Source organism: Oratosquilla oratoria, chromosome 13 (assembly GCF_046742065.1).
Source record: "Oratosquilla oratoria isolate Oo_2021 chromosome 13, ASM4674206v1, whole genome shotgun sequence".
Classification (NCBI taxonomy): Eukaryota; Metazoa; Arthropoda; class Malacostraca; order Stomatopoda; family Squillidae; genus Oratosquilla; species Oratosquilla oratoria.
Genome location: NC_134789.1, coordinates 41,770,619 through 41,788,118, shown reverse-complemented (window position 1 = coordinate 41,788,118; position 17,500 = coordinate 41,770,619). Strand labels below are relative to the sequence as shown.

The 17,500-nt window shown below is 40.7% G+C and overlaps 1 protein-coding gene across 1 annotated transcript in view; it reads right to left on the bottom strand.

Moving 5' to 3' along the window:
* Positions 1-17,500, bottom strand: part of bma (SCY1-like protein bma) — a 926,084-nt gene that overhangs the window by 324,567 nt on the left and 584,017 nt on the right. The window contains exon 4 of the mRNA XM_076196685.1: positions 4,752-4,872. Coding sequence (XP_076052800.1) covers positions 4,752-4,872 — 121 coding nt within the window. The remainder of the gene's footprint in view (positions 1-4,751; positions 4,873-17,500) is intronic.

Here is a 17,500-nt window from a genome sequence, read left to right as displayed (position 1 = left end):
AGGATTCAGGTAAGCCTGGACCATAATATTAGGGGGTACCGCATCAAAAGGATGACTTTTGCAAAATAACACCATCCCCTATTAACTGGCCTATGCTTAGTCTCATAGTACAGTCTCTGGCTTGATACAAAATTATTCCATCAATACCTATAGACCCCCCGAAGGCACTTAGTACCAAAGACATCGAGACTCTTCTTCAAATCAGCATTCAATGTCCACGTCTCACAACTTTACAGCAGGACAGGGATCACAAGTGACGAAAATTTGGATCTTAGTCCTCCTATATAGATAATGACAGCGCTATATACTCTGGCTGACCGATTCCATGAGCAAGGCCAATGCTTTGAAGAACTTCCTGACATGAACCACCAGTGTTATGCACTACACTGCCAAGGTATGTGAAGCTCTCCAAATTCTCAATATCCTCGCCACATGCATAAACAAACTGAACCCTATTACCCAGTTAGCCTTCAATCGCTTGGACCTTGGTCTTGGTAAAGGAGACTTGGAATTCAAGCGATCTCATCTTCCTTTGCAGTGATTCCACGACTAAGCCTAGGAACCTCAAAGACTCAACAAGAAGTGCTGCATCATTGGCAAAGACGAAGTCAGGGAACTGAGCGTTGTCTACGAATGCTCTAAAATGACATTGATCGAAAAATTTATCCATTGCTCACTCCATGGTTAGGTATTGAAAAGTGTTGGGGTGATAAAGTACCTTTGCTTCACTCCTGAATTAATAGGAAAGAAGCTAGACACTCCTCTACGCTCCCTAGTACTTACTGTTTCAGAACAAAATAAAGATATGACGTCAATAATCCTCATAAGAATCCCACAAATCCGAAGACCACAGAGCGCAGAGCCCCCACAATGCGCCCAGTTAAACGGCTTCTTGAAACCAACCTAGGCTGCATGCAAAAAATAACCTAAATGAAACATATGCCGGTGCTCCACAAGAACACGAAGCGCTAGGATTCAATCAGTTTTAGGCTTATTGGTCATGGACTCAGACTGCTCAGGCCTCTAGATATTTTGCACATGCCAACAAGAGATGAACCCCTCGTACTCACAGTGAGCAATGTAATACCGCAGTAGCTGTTGCACCCCCTTTTCCTTTCCAGGGATGACCAGACCCTTTATCCAACCAGAAGGAATGGTATTGGGCTGCCAAAACGGCAGGCAGAACCGTACACAACTCACGGATCGTGACGGCATCACCTTCGGCTTTCAGCAACTCAGCGCTGGCGATACAGAACTTGTCTTGATCCGATGGATTCATTGAAGGTAATACATTATCTTATGTATCAGTTTGCATGCTAATAAACGGCGCATGCTGTGAAATGTAAACTTTCTCAAAGATGTATATATTTCTTCATTGTTGCAGTGTCTAAAGACTTTTGTATTGTCAACTAGATCTTGTATGTCTGGGGTTCTGTTGTGGGATTATGCTGCCTTCACGAGCGTGCAATGTAAGTTGTAAGCTGACAGACGTTGTGTTGATATCAATGCAAGTCATGTTGATGAGAAGCTTACATCCTCCTTCGGGGCAGGTGTATTAGTATACCATATTAGTTCATTTCAGGAAATGTCGGTCACTAGAGCAGTTGCTTCTCATGATCTCAACCACGTTTGATCACTTTTCCTCTCTTCCTATTTCATTCTCTCCTTCTCTGTTTCTCTCCTTCACTTCTTTTCTCCCGTCCAACTTCACACTTTCCCTACTACATACGTTGTCTTCTCTCTCACATATTCTCCTCTGCCTCCTACATCCACACCATATCCTTCTCATATTCTTGTCTCCCTTTCGCATCCCTTCCGTGTCCCTCCCTCTTCTATATTCCGTCTCTTATACATTATTCTCTCTTCTTCCTTCCTTCCTTCTAATACTACTCCCTCACATATCACTCATTCCCTTTCTTACACACCTTCTTCCAACATTCCTTCCTTCCCTCCCTTTTTACATCCGTCCTTCCAACATTCCTCCCTCCCTCCCTCCATTCCTCTCTTACATTCCTCCTTCTCTTCCACAAGATTCTCTCATTTTTCCTCCTTCCTACCTCCCTCCTCCCTCCCACTGTCTTTCCATCGTACCTTGTAACTCCACCGTCCCCTCTTCCATCCTCCACCTCTCCTACTTTCACCTAATTACCCCAAATTAACTTCCGTCTACAAAACCTCATCTACCGCTCCCCCTCCTCCACTCTTTCTACTTTGTCGAGACTGTGAAGATGGCCGTCGGCTAATGCGTCACCCTTGTCGATATTACAGGCAACGCTGTCCTTTGTAATCTTGTAATATGGCTTCTTCTCCCCGTGCTGGTTTTCAGGTTATTTATATACTTTTTCTGTGATGATGGTTCAAAATTACCTCACCATCTTATTCATGTTGAAAGTAATTGTTGGGTGCCTTGCTAAACTTCTCCAGTGGTCGGACTTACCTGGACTCTCAGGCTAACATTAGAAATGGTCACTACAGATCTACGCATCCTGTTGAAGCTTCACAATAGTAAACTTATTAGAACCCTTATGAATTAAATCCAATTTCAATTGTAGATTATGTTTTCGTTGTTGTTTATGCGGAAATAAAAGTGATAACTCAGGTCATGGCGACAAATGTTGTTGGTAAAAACATGATCAAAGACAACAACAAAGATGACAGCAGTGAAGACAATGTCGTCAGGACAACATTAAAATGTCGACATCGTTTGCAAATATTTTCTCTTTTACTTGGACACTTACTGGTCTAGAAAACAACATAGATTATAGAACGTCAATATAGTTATTAGCAACAGAACGGATAAATCATTCAACTCAAAGTAAAGTCTACAGAAATGTACAACAAATCTAGAGGATGTAATTCATACGAGATAAAAATAATAATAATAAAAGAAAAGAAAATCCCAAAACCACTAAATGAAAATCCCGCCAAAAGCGCTACACAAAAAGAAGAAGAAAAAAAAAAAATATTCCATGCATCGGCGAAACTTGTGAGGACATTTTTGTTTCCACAAAATTGGAAAAAAAATCCAACTTGTCCAAACCGACTGACTTTTTCTCGTCCCTCCAATCTGATCAAAGATCAGACAACCAACCCCTAACTTCATGCAACTCTTATGTACTTGTTTCTTGTCTGGCTTCTGCGACTCCACGTTTGTTCTGGCTACGGCCAGGCGATTTTATTCAACCGAGGGGGACCTGCGCGGACGCCCAGTGAATACCGCGTCGATTCGGTGGCGCGGTTGGTAGAGTCCCTGACTGTCACTACGGTGGCCCGGGTTCAAATCCTGCCCAGGGCTGAAATAATTCCAGTATCGATGTGTTTTGAGTCGTTACTCCAACTCTCGTGGGTGGGGAGTTGGGGGTGTGTTGGATATGCCAACTTCTTAAGTTGACATTTGATCACCTTTGATCAACTTAAAAAGTTGGCATATCCACCTTGGTTTCTGGACCAAGCCCTCAGTAAGGCTAGGGCCTACCATTTTAAAACTTCCGTCCCCTCAAGTTATCACCGCTCCTTTAAGGATATCCTAAAAATTCCATTCGGTAATACCATCAGTTCTTCTACCAAACTGTTTCCTCATGAGCGTCTCACTATTGCCTATCACTATCCTAACACCGTGCGTAAGCAAACTGTGAACGTTCAACAAAAACCGAAGGAAGTAGAGTCACCTGGTATTTATTGTTTGCCCTGCCAAGATTGTGATTTGGTTTACTTGGGTCAAACTGGGAGAGACTTGAACACTATATTGGCAGAACATAAAAGGTCAATTAGGTATGGGCAAGAAAATTCGGGTACATTTCTTCATGTCAAAAATAAGAATCATTGTTTCGACTGGGGTAAGGCCAGATTAGTGTTCAAGTCCCGCTGCGGTTTCAGGAGAAAAATAGTTGAATCAGCATTAATTGAGGAATGCCCCAATATTAATATATCTAAGGGGCAGTGGACGCCTGACATTATTTCACGCACGGCGGTTAGCAGGCTGGTACGGAGCTTACAACCCCCCCTCACCTCACCCTCTCCCTCCTCCGCCACCCCATTTTGCCCCGCGCCTGAGTGATGCCATCAGTCCGCATTCCTTCTCTTTCTGTAGCTTGTAAGTCCCCTTTGTCCTCTGTCTTATGTCTTATGTACTTTCCTGAAGAGGGCTACAGTTGATAGCCGAAATATAGGATTCTTCTTTATTCAAAGTTTATTTTCTCCGACTGTGGGTTTTTTGTGTGTCATTTACAAATGTGTTACTATATTCCTGTTTATATATGTGTGTGTGTGTGTGTATGTGTGCATATACATGTTTATATATACATATAAATACACACACACACATACATGCAGAAATTGATACGTGGTCAAGCTAAGTACTCGAACCTTCGCTAGCACGTAACAAATGACAGTGACTTTGCCAATTGCGCAATCAACAGAGATATAAGTTGAGCGCAACTTACTTATATTTTTATGCTCGAGTTACATACGAAAATTTGTGTTCAACCCACCTCCGCCATAATAGTTATGTGCTAGCGAAGGCTCGAGTCCTTAGCTTGAACACGTTGATGGCTTAGAATTAAAATGAAATTTGGTTGATAAATGTAAATCTGTTCACTGGGATCCAGTCAGTGTTGTACAAATACGTATCCGCGTTACACACTAGCAATTGCACTATCATGTCGGAGGTGGGTTGAAGAGGAGGAGGAGGAAGAGGGGGAGGATGGGGAGGAGGAAGAGGAAGAGGAGGAGAAGGAGAAGGAGGTACTCACCAGCGAACTCGAGTCCTGCGAGCTTCCAGGTGCCTTTCTTGGTGACGAAGACCGAATTGGGATTGACATTCCTGTGAAGAACGTGGCACGTGTAGTGCAGGAACGAGAGGGCTTCCGTCAACTGAGAACGGAAAAAAGGAGGAATTAGTAACAAGTAATGCATGTTTTTACCTTAAAAAAAAGAAAAAAATCTATGTTATTTTTCTACCTCTACGTACATTTTTCGCATCCACTCATAAACCACAGGCAATCCCCCACAAATATACATATACATATATATATATATATATATATATATATATATATATATATATATATAATTTTGTATTGATGTTATATGTAACACAGGTGAGCGTGAATTTCTCAATATTATCACGTCTCTATGAGATCAGAAGCCTTCTAGGAATTCTTCTCATTACTGGTGGTTTCCAGATATTTTGTAGGAGCCGGAGTTATTCCACGTCCTTATTGATTAAATCCGCTTAGTTTTGGGCTCAAATCCCTCACTCCTCTCCGATTCCAAGGCGTGACTTATGCTTGCCCCAACACTCCCCAAAGTGCATAATAGGGTGAAGGTGATCAATAGTCATGGTGTTGGTAAGACTTGATGATGTGGCTTTGTTGTAAACTTGGACAGTCGGTATGGTGACGTAGAGGTGAGGAAACTAAGCCAGAGCGGGGGGGGGGGGGGTTGTAGCTGCGGCCAGAAGCCGTCGTCTTTGCCCTATGCGCTTGGACTATTGGAGCAGGTGACAGTCACTGCTGGGAGTCAGAGAGGATTGCGGGATTCGAATTCCAAAGCTAAGCGAATGTGAAACCAGGACGATTTCCGGTTACGTCATCAGAGTAAAGATTCTTAGAAAAAAAATATATATATATCCACCCGAGTCAGACCTGGCTTGTGCGGAGTATACAGTGATATGCGGATCAAGAACTGGGCTCCACAATCACCTCCACAAGCATCAGCGCCAAAGACCTCAGCATCTCTTGCCAAGCCCCACTCACCATCACACTTCACCGGAGCACGGCCATCGTCGATCACCGACGGACCGTCATAAGCAAAAAAACAACCAGGGCAAGAAAAATGAAGTTTTGTGTAAACGATCATCACCGATTCCTCTTGATAATCTTTACGAAAATTTTCTACTTCCTTTGGTCACTAAGCTCGGGCTGAGGAAGGCCTCTATCAAAGGACAAAACTGGCCATGAATTCACATATCTTAGGAATAAATTCCTCGGAATCATCGGTGCAATTTTTTAATTAGATTTTATTTTTTCGTTTAACGAAAGATCGTTGAATTACTTCGAGATGAAAGGTTCGATGAATTAAGTTATAAAAAAAAAAAAAAAAAAAAAAAAAAATCAAGGATGTTTTTTAAGTGTCCGCCAAAATTTTCTGGGAAATAAAATACCTGAAAACTGCTGTGATGTGTAAGATCTATTGGCGTCATATAATTTTCTGAGGTACAGTATGAACCTCAAAAATCTATTTTTCAATCTCTCGTTAATGAGGACAGCAAAAGATTTCAGGATTTCCATTATTTTTTCTTCACGTGCAAGATCGATACCCCTATTTGGTGTTGCAATTTCATATAAAAGAAAGACTTCTGCAAAGCTCAAGCGAGATTTTTTTTACGTTGAATATATATCTACAATGGAATGAAGTCAAAAATAATAGAATTACGTCTACAAGCAAAAATATATTCAGCCCAAAGTTCCCTCGAAGATATCATTTACAAAGGGACTTAAAAGGGAAAGACGTTGTAGCCGTATCTTCATATTTCCTCTCCTCCATCTTGACATTATCCTCATTGATTCTGTATACAATAGACTGTTGCCGAGAAATCTATCAAAAGAAACCTCACGTGAGGACAGTCTTTATGAGTACAACGTCTCGCTTTTCAGAGTCTACTTGATAATCAAACATATATTTGTGACACACAAACTTCTTAGAATAGATTGGGACACACGGACAAGTGATCCTGTGACATTTCCCCCCAGGTCCTATTTATCATCAGATTTTTGTGTGCCACGATTATGTACTTGGTAAAGCTCCAAAAAGTGAAACATCGTACTAATTTAGGTTCCATCCTCACATGGTGTTTAATTTGATAGACCTTGATTCTACGGTTGATTCCGTCCCAGGACATTTGCGCAGCTGCTCCATTAATTAATCAAAACAAAGCCGAAATTAAGCCAAACTAGAACAGCGTGATTGAAAATATGGCGCTACTTGAAGCCAGCATATGGCGTTGTGTTGAATATTGTGCAGGTGAGCGTGAAGTCTTTGTTATTATCACTAATAAAGGAGTCGCCTCACATGGTGTTCTCTATTCGTCAACAGTGTCCATTAAAAAAGAAAATTCTTGATTAGGATACAGATCCTCATAATACGCTTTAATTGTCGAATATGATTATTTGTCAACAACTTCACTACAAAAAAAAAAAAGTTTTAATTGTCTCTCCATACTGTAAGGGTAATATGATTCAAATCAGCAAATATTAATAATTGCAATTATCGAAGCGAAGTAACTAGTGATGGTGATTTTAGTTCTATGAGATTAGTCTGGGACCCACGTATTCACATGTACAGGTGTACAATTGGCACCAAAAGTTCGTTTCCACGTACCACATACATTTACAGGTGGAATCGGAAGCCTTGACATGATACGTGGTCTACAACGTATCATCGGTAGCGTGCTAGTTCTGGGTTTGAATCCTGCACTCCTCTCCGATTCCCATCTCGTATTTACTTTGTCCTGGATTCAAGTCCCCCGCTCCTTTCCGATTATCACCTAGCATTCATTTAGTTGTGGGTTCGAATCCCACACTCCTTTCCGAGTCCCATTTCCCATTCACTTAGTTGTGGGTTTGAATCCCGACTCCTCTTCAATTCCCAGCGATGATGATTACCTGTCCCAACAGTCCCCAAAAGCGCATAATAGGGCAAAGGTGACAGCTTCGGTCGCAGCTACTCAGCGCCCCCTGGCGTAGGCTCCTCACCACCTAATCGTAGTCTCGATGAGGTGTGGTCACAGCTGGCATGGTACATAATCGGGGCTTTGGGTCATTACGATCTCATTATGTGTGGAGAATCATTAATGGCCTGACCACTTTATGGTCAGCCAGTGCACAATATGGTTGTCATTTGTTTGATGTAAGAGTATGTAACAGGCAGAGCGGAAGGATTCATGTCCCAAATCAAGCCTCTCTGCACAATGTCTCATATTTCTTCTCACTCTACCTGTGGCCAGCCGACCGATTTCTTTCATCTCTGTGGCGTCTCTTAAGGATTATTTTTCCCTCCCATATCCTACCTTCAGCCTCCATTTTAATAACTAGAATATGACTTTGCTTTCAGGAATCTAGAATTTTCTGAGAACATTCCAATAGTATGTCTAACATTTGTATAGGTTTCTGGACTCTAAGTTTATCATTCGGGTTAGGTATATATGACGGAAAGATAATTTGATACTTGGAGATTTGATGAGATGTTGTAAACGAAGTCGTTTTTACTCAAAAAAAAAAAAAAAAAAATCTTAATAGTTGGCGCTGGTGAAACCCATAGAAGCGCAGCGTGATCACCTCTCCCCCCCCCCCGGGTAGCGATTTGGTCATCGGCCGAGTCGATAATCCGCCTAAGTTTAAGAAGGAAATAGGCAAGAACTGGACTCGAACAGAATAGTTAACGAATGAAATAAACTTAGTAACTATGTAGTAAGCGATGAAACAATTAGATGTTGCGATGAGCAATAAATTTGGCTGTAGCTAAGCGGTTTCTGGCCAGGAACATCCTCACTCCCATACCTCATTGCAAACCTCGATAAACATCCATAAGTGTGCGTTTCATGGCTCAGTCGATTTTTTTTTTCAGGAAACTTAGATAATCCAAGAGGACACTGAGTTATTTTTTAGTGACGGGAGGATACCAAATTTTTTTGATGATTCCAACACGAGTCCCGATATTGCTCTAAACTTCCGATTCCGATGAATGATTGATAAATGTACTTTGTCCATAAAGTATTTGTTTCTCAAACCATCTGCATGGCCTGAAAGTAACCACGAATCATAATCATTGCAGGTATCGAAATCGGAAGTTTAGAGCAGCATCGAGACTCGTATCGGAATCATTAAGAATGCTGGGATCGTCTCATCACTAACTTATCTTTTTCGCCATTATTGACTTGCCATTTTACTATTAAAAGACGACAAAAAAGATTTGCTAATTAAGACAACTGCCAATCAGACGAATGTTCCTTGATGAGTGGGACGATTGGTGATGAAAAGGAAGGGATGACATGAACGGGGTGGCAGGTTATGCATACTTAATTGAAAATCTTATTTGATTGAAATGTTCTATATTCATGCTCCTTTAAAAGTGCAGTTAATTAGAAAATAATTGAAAGTCAGGGGCCACAGCATGCGGGACATAACTGGAAGAGTTTTAGGTTCTTTCCGTTTCATAATTCATTTTATGTGACCAAAATATTATTGTGAAAGTATCTAACCTTGACTATCCACTGCAGAACTACGAGGCGATGATAGAACCTATATAACTCATAGGAAATTAGCTTTTATAGGAAAGGAAAGTAAAAGTACATAGAATATTCACTGCAGGACAACGAAAATACAACCTTTATAACTCATGGGGAACAAAACATTAACATATATAAATCATATGAATCAGAACGTGAAACTAAGGTACCTAATTCTTAAACTAATGATACCTTTTAATGATTTTAGGAAAGTAATTTGCTGTGGATGTGCTGTGTCCTGCGACACTGCTTCTGACCCAGGGCAGTGGACAGGGTGCAGGGATGACCCGTCATCTAGGAGGTGCTAAGATGGGAGGGAGGGTGGAGGGGTGTGGAGTGTTTTCGGGGATGAAATGGGTGGGAATGTTTTTGTGCCTTGTCCTTTTTGGCTACCCCCCTGGTAAGGGGGAAAAAAGCCTTGGTATATGTATGTATGTATGTATAACTCATAGGGAACCAAACATTAACCTTTATAAATCATAGGAAACAGAACATGAAACTAAGGTACCTAATTCTTAAACTAATGATACTTTTTAGTGATTTTAGGAAATTAATTTACTGTACGCGTGTTTATGTACGAAAACAATTTCTATTTGACGCGATAACACGCATACACGAACGCACATGTGCACCAAAAGACGCACATAAACCCTAACAGACACGTGCATATGCAAAAAAAAAACAAAAAAAAAACGCAAACACATGTATACATGAACATACGCGAACACACACATATGAACAAATTGACCTTTGCAACGACACACAAATGTGTGGGTATGTAATTCAATATGGTCTTGGATGTCATACTGAACTCTCGATTGACGGCTGTTACTTTCTTGTATGAGAAATCAAACTTCGCACGTAGACTGTATGTGTGTGTGCACCTGCGCACGCGCGTGTGTGTATTTCTCTCTTTCTCTCTCTCTTTCTCTCTGTGTTTGTGTGTATGTGTGTGTATGTGTGTGTGTGTGTGTGTGTGTGTGTGTGTGTGTGTGTGTGTGTGTGTGTGTGTGTGTGTATGTGTGTGTGTGTGTGTGTGTGTGTGTGTGTGTGTGTGTGTGTGTGTGTGTGTGTGTGTGTGTGTGTGTGTGTGTGTGTGTGTGTGTGAGAGAGAGAGAGAGAGAGAGAGAGAGAGAGAGAGAGAGAGAGATAGATAGATAGATAGATAGATAGATAGAGAGATAGATAGATAGATAGATAGATAGATAGATAAATATATATATAGATAGATAGATAGATAGATATATAGATAGATAAAGAGAGAGAGAGAGAGAGAGAGAGGGAGACTGTGTACTGTAGGTGTGTTTCTCTCTCTCCCTCTGTGTGATTCACCATGGTCTTAGATCACTTGTTGGACTCGTGATTGACAGCTATTACCCTCCCAAAAGAGAGCTCAGAGCTCATATATGACCGATCTATTGGTAATGCTGTGACCTTACACACACACGCACACCCAACTCCCCGGCCACAAGAGTTGGAGTAACGACTCGCAGAGCAGTGATACTGAATTTATTCCAGCCCTGGGCTGTGTGTGTGTGTGTGTGTGTATTTCTCTCTCTCTCTCCCTCTCTCTCTCTCTCTCTCTCTCTCTCTCTCTCTCTCTCTGTCTATCTATCCCTCTTTCTCTCTAATTCTACACGTGTTTTTGTGTGCATACGTGTACGTACGTGCGCGTGAAACGTGCCTTGCATGTGTTTGTGCAAGAAAACAAGCAAGCAAGCAAACGTGGACATGCTCCTTTGCTTACCTGAGTAAGTAAACCTTTCCTTAATTATATCTATACGACCGCCCCCAACAATAAGTGGGATTTCTTCATAAGCTGATTTGGTGGTCCAAATTAGAGACTGCAAGCAGTAATTACGAAAAATATTTCCTTTTCTTTCGTTCGCCGCTTCCGTCCTCTCACCATCTTCTTTATCCCTAAAGCAGCTTTCCGCAAATCTCTTCTGATTTTTATAAAACTGATATTGGTGACTATGTTGATTCGGTAATTGATGCGTGATTGTCTTTTCAAGAAATATGAAATTATATATTGTTAATAAGATTAAGAGAGATTAAAGATGCTAGGTAATATTTGTCGGGAAGGGGATTAATTCACAGACAATCACACACACACACACACACACACACACACACACACACACACACACACACACACACACACACACACACACACACACACACACACACACAGTAAATATATATATATACATATATACACACACACACATGCACTCATACACACATACTCATGCACACATACACAAATGCACACATATACACACATAAACGTATACACACGCTATCACGTCCTGTGGTTGTAATGTGTTACGCCCTTGTGTGAATAAAGTCTTCTGTTTGTATTTTTAAGGCAGGCCTTGCGTGAACATGATGTGTAGTATATGTTATAATTTGTATTGTATTTTATGAAATATATGTCATATATAACCTATTGCGCAATATCCGTCTATTGGGTCGCGCCTCAGTATGTTCTATCACGACGCCAAGCTCAGGATAAACGTTACATAATTTGGCGGGAAAGCTTATTCTGCTTTCTCATTGGTTGAAGGTGTTTAAACTACCTTCTTTAGATACGTTTTGGCATCCCGGAAAACCTAAGCACCCATTTCTGGACTATAGAAAGCAAAGCAGACAGCAACCCGTGTGAGACACACAGGCAATAGAACAGTCAATAGAGAAGAGAATAAGAGAGAATCAGAACACAAAAAGAACAGAGAAGACAAGAAAAGAAGCAGACGCCCAGGGCCCATCTGAATCTACGCAGAAATTATTTTACATTTGTAGACTACGACAACTCCACTAAAAAAGTACTTAGGACCACAACGATTACCTCATCTCTACACGAAGTTGTTCCAGCCATCTCCAGACTGCTGCTGGACTAAGTGTGACTCGACACTCTCTGTTATTTCTCAAGTACGAAACATCAACCAATTTTCTACGTGTTATCGACTACTAGAAGATTCCCTTACCATAAGTCCTCGTGCATCAGCCTCTACTCAAACAACCCATTTGTTCTTGAGACTGGAGATTCGGCATAAACAACTTTCCTTTGGTGCGACTTCTAGCAACTAAAATCAAGAGTTGTCTACAGCATAATCTAGATTTCGTTTCGTCCACCTGTTCTTACGTGGTATATACAAAAACACACACAGCTACTCTATTTGGTGAATAATTATCCATTTATAATCCATGTAACATTTATTGACATTCTTTTCTTATTCTTTGTCCCTTTATGTTGTATGTTTCTTTTTTCAGTAAAAAATAAGTATTTTAACCAAAGATTTTAACTATCCTTTCTGAACTCTGTCACTCGTCCGAACCGTGTACGGCTTTATTTTTTTTATTCTTTTTATGTCACCACTAACCTGGCCCATAGGTGGGTCGTGACACACACACACACACACACACACACACACACACACACACACACACACACACACACACACACACACACACACACACACACACACACACACACACACACACACACACACACACACACACACACACGTAAAAACACAAAAACATGGTGGAGGGTACAAGAGACCATAAGGCCTACACTAGGCAATTCCATGTCCCTTGCCGCCTGTCATCCCTACCCATAAAGTTAAGTCATCTATTCTTAAAGCAACCAATGCTTTCAGCCCTCATTACGTGGTTACTAAGTCCATTCCATTCATGAGCTCGTGTTTATGGTGTGCTGTTATTGGTTCCCGAAAGAAGGGATTTGCCGTCGTATAAATACAATTCCCACAGAAGCTGGCCACCGCTCGGTAATGACTTCCATTGAAGTAAGCCTTGGGACAATGGGTGTCCTCCATTAAGGACATAAAAGTCCCATATCGCCGGTGGGGTCGGATTCGCCTTTCCCTTGAAGGTAATTCCATTGTATGTACTGACAAATTCTTCAGTGCGGACAAAGAATGGCTTCCGCCCTTCCAATTCTTCAGTGCGCGCAGGCAGGCAGGCAAGCAGGCAGGGGCAGGCAGGTATGCAGGCACATATACACACGAACATAAATTTGAAACTAGATATGATGAATTGTGGAGTATGAGATGGGACCCAACGACCGTTGCTCTTTTCCTGTATACTACAATTAGGTAAATGCAGTTAGGTAAATATACACACACATACCCATACCCATATCCATACCCACACATGCAAACACCCGAACCTACACACACACACACACACACACACACACACACACACACACACACACACACACACACACACACACACACACACACACACACACACACACACACACACACACACACACACACACACACACACATATATATATATATATATGTATATATATAAATATATGTGTACTTATATTATATATATATATATATATACACATACACACACACACACACACACACACACACACATATATATATATATATACATATATATATATGTGTATATATATATGTATATATATGTATATATATATATATGTATATATATGTATAAATATATGTATATATATATATATATATATATACATATATATATGTGTATATATATATATGTATATATATATATATATATATATATATATAAATATACCTGTGTACAAATACAGTTTGGGATACAGCTACTAAAAAGATACTATTGAAAACGAACATCTATTGGAACTGAAAGACAACAGTAATTTTTAATGTAAACACGTTACTACGATACATATGAAAAAAGAAAATTGATACAATTAAAAGTAGGAACGGAATAGACACATATACTGCAGCCAAATGGAACAAAAGGAACATAATAGAAAATCGTCGACAGAATGGAACAGACGCCGGCTGGAACAAGCGGCTAAAGCTGCCGGTAACGAGGTTGCCAGTTTCCATCGATTTCACCTTTGCCGGGGCTGACGATTTAAACCTTTGCTTTTATTCTGGCTGTCGCTAGGTTATTCCATTCATAGCTAAAACCTCATTGCAAAAAGAAGGTTATTATTGTGATTTCGTATCTCAACCACCGAACCAGTTTTTGTCTTTTTTCTTCTTAAAAAAAATTAGGTTTAAGAAGGAAGTAGACAAGGATTGCTTTACCAATAGTGCTTAATGAATGGAATATACATAGTAACCACGTAGTGAACGCTTAAACTATTGGGTACTTTAAGAGAAGATTAGATAACTTGATGGATAGGGATGAAAAGTTGTAAGGGACATGGAACTACCTAGTGTAGGCCTTATGGTCTCTTATATCCCCAGGTTGTCAAAATTGGCAATTGGTAAGGTAGGTCACCAATTCTGGGCTGTGTTAGTCTGTTAATGAACAGGAAGGCTCTGTTACGTTACACTCATTCAGGATGTATCCATGGGCATATACATATATGTCTGACAGCATGGACAAAGGTCTGAGTCATATTTGCTGTTAACTGGCCAGCACCTGTGCATAGTTTTCTGGGAAGGTTGGTGCTTGAAGGATGAAGTTAACCAAACATATGTGTACAGCTTGAGGCTCTCAAGTATAACTGGATCTGGATAGTGATTCTGAATAGTCACATTTTTCAACTACAATCCATCACTTTTGTTATCCACCTTAAATCTCTCTTTTACCAACTCACCTCTTTGGTGCGATATTGTCCCCAAGGATAGAGGCGCTGGATTTAAGCGACGAAGTACAATATTCCAGCCGGATCTCAGTCTTGTTCATGTTTTCTTACTTAATCCCTTTTAGCTGTACCAAGGTTTTTTTCAGTGGAGGTTTCTGCCTGGAGGATGAGGCGACTCAGCGTCTACACTAGAGTGAGAGCCGCACCAAGTCCATATTCTCTATTCTATACCATGAGTAGTTCCTGGAGCTAGCAATACCTGCAGCAAACATTCAACAGAAGGACGTGGACAGATGCACAAGATCAAATCAATAGTGAACAAGATCTTGCGAGTTTCCACTGACACCTGATGTCGTCCTTGTTATCTGTGTGTCTGGTCAAGCGACGAGACAGTTCTTTTCAAATGCTGATTTAAGGGGAATGTATTCTTCTTATTTGCATGGCCAGACAATCATTCAGAATTCTTCCAATTGTTGATTCTTTAAAATCTATTCCTATTTTCTGTCTATATTTACCAGTTGTTGACACTATGAATCACCCAATGTCCCTTACCATTTGCTAAATGATCATTTTCTTTCTTCTTGTGTGTGTGTGCGGTATAATGTCCCTCCCTCGCTGCCCTATCTATGTTTAGAAAGAAATAAACAAGAACTGGTTTGCCGACAGAGTCGTTAACGAATGGAATAGACTCAGTAACAATTACTTGTTTTAAGATGAGATAATTCTATGGATAGGGACGACAGGTAGTAAGGGACATGGAACTTCCTAGTGTAGCCTTATGGTCTGTTGCAGTATCCTCCATTCCAATGTCCTTTGTTTTCATTAAATTATTCAGATACACGGGGGTTTACTGACGAGCAACCTCTAGTGTTTGAACCTTCTTACTACTTCATCCCACACTCGGGGTATTGACTGCATGACATTATGTAGTAGTGACTGCATGTCAACATGCAGTCAGTGCTTTAGGAACTGTATAGGGGTGCTATTAAAAATGTAATAAGATTAAAAAGATTGAAATGAGCAGGACATGTCACAAGGTTGCAAGAAGATAGATGGCCAAAGAAAGTGCTCAATAGTGGAGTGCGTGGAAGACGACCACTTGGTCGACCTAGAAAAGACTGGAGGAGATGCATTGAAGAAGATGTGCAGATATGTAGAATAGAACCAAGAGAATGGAAGGAGGTGGCACAGGACAGAAAGACATGGCGAGACGCTTCGAAAGTGGTTATGGATCACCAACTGGCCCGAAGACCAGCGGAGTAAGAGTAAGAGTAAGTATAGGGGTGCTCCTGCAGACCACATAATCTGTCTGAGTTAGAACAAAATCTAAACTCATGGACAAATGACGATACTTTTGTACTACAGCCGTCTCTACCTTATGAAACTGTCCACTACCCCATTAGCGACTCTAGCTCTTCTGGATCATCTGTGGTAGGGGTTGGTGTGGTGAAGAACCCTGTCACCGCGAACAGAAGAACATAAGAACATAGGAGACCGCAAGAAACCATAAGCCCTAATCTAGGCAGTTCCATATCCTTTATCACCTATTATCTCTATCCATAGAGTTATCTAATCTTTTCTTAAAACAACTAATAGTTTCAGCGCTCACTGCATGATTACTAAGTTTATTTAATTCTTTAATCATTCTATTGGTAAACCAATTCTTGCCTATAGCCTTCTTAAGCTTTCCGATGACGTCACGAGGGCCGCCAGTTGTGGGAAGGGGGCTTTTGTTTAGTGCTCGTCTTATCGCTTTTCCTTACCATCGAATTCCCTCCATTGTTCCTCTCTGGTATATTACTTTTATGTTCACTGTATCAAATGCTTTTCCTAAATCCATTCACGACACACATCCCCCTTTCCATACAATCATGTCTCTCAGTATAGAATACAGTTTCAAATGCTTTTCCTAAATCCATTCACGACACACATCCTCCTTCCCATACAATTATGTCTCTCAGTACAGAACACTGTATCAAATGCTTTTCCTAAATCCATTCACGACACACACACCCCTTTCCATACAATCATGTCTCTCAGTACAGAACACTGTATCATGTGTTTTTCTTAAATCTATTTCCCCCTCCCATACAATCATGTCTCAGTGCAAAAACACTGTATCAAATGCTTTTACTAAATCAATTTCCCCCTTCCATACAACCATGCCTCGGGGCTAGGAACACTATACCAAATGCTTTTCCTAGATCTATTTACGCCACAGACTTCCCTCTTCCATACAATGGAACAAGCCTGATTCGGGCTGCACCCTACTCTGCTCGCAGCCTTGTTCTCTCCGACCTGGAATACATGGTGCTCGTCGTTTTAGTTTGCATTCCTTTGTGTATCTACCTTCCCTGGTGTACCATGAAAATATCAGGAATACGTACATGACTACACACATACATATGCACACACACACACACACACACACACACACACACACACACACACACACACACACACACACACACACATACATACATGCACACACAAAAACACACACACACACAATACATATATACAGATAAATATACACATACATACATACATACATACATACATACATACATGATAACATACATACACACGTATACAAATGCACACACGCATACACATGCATA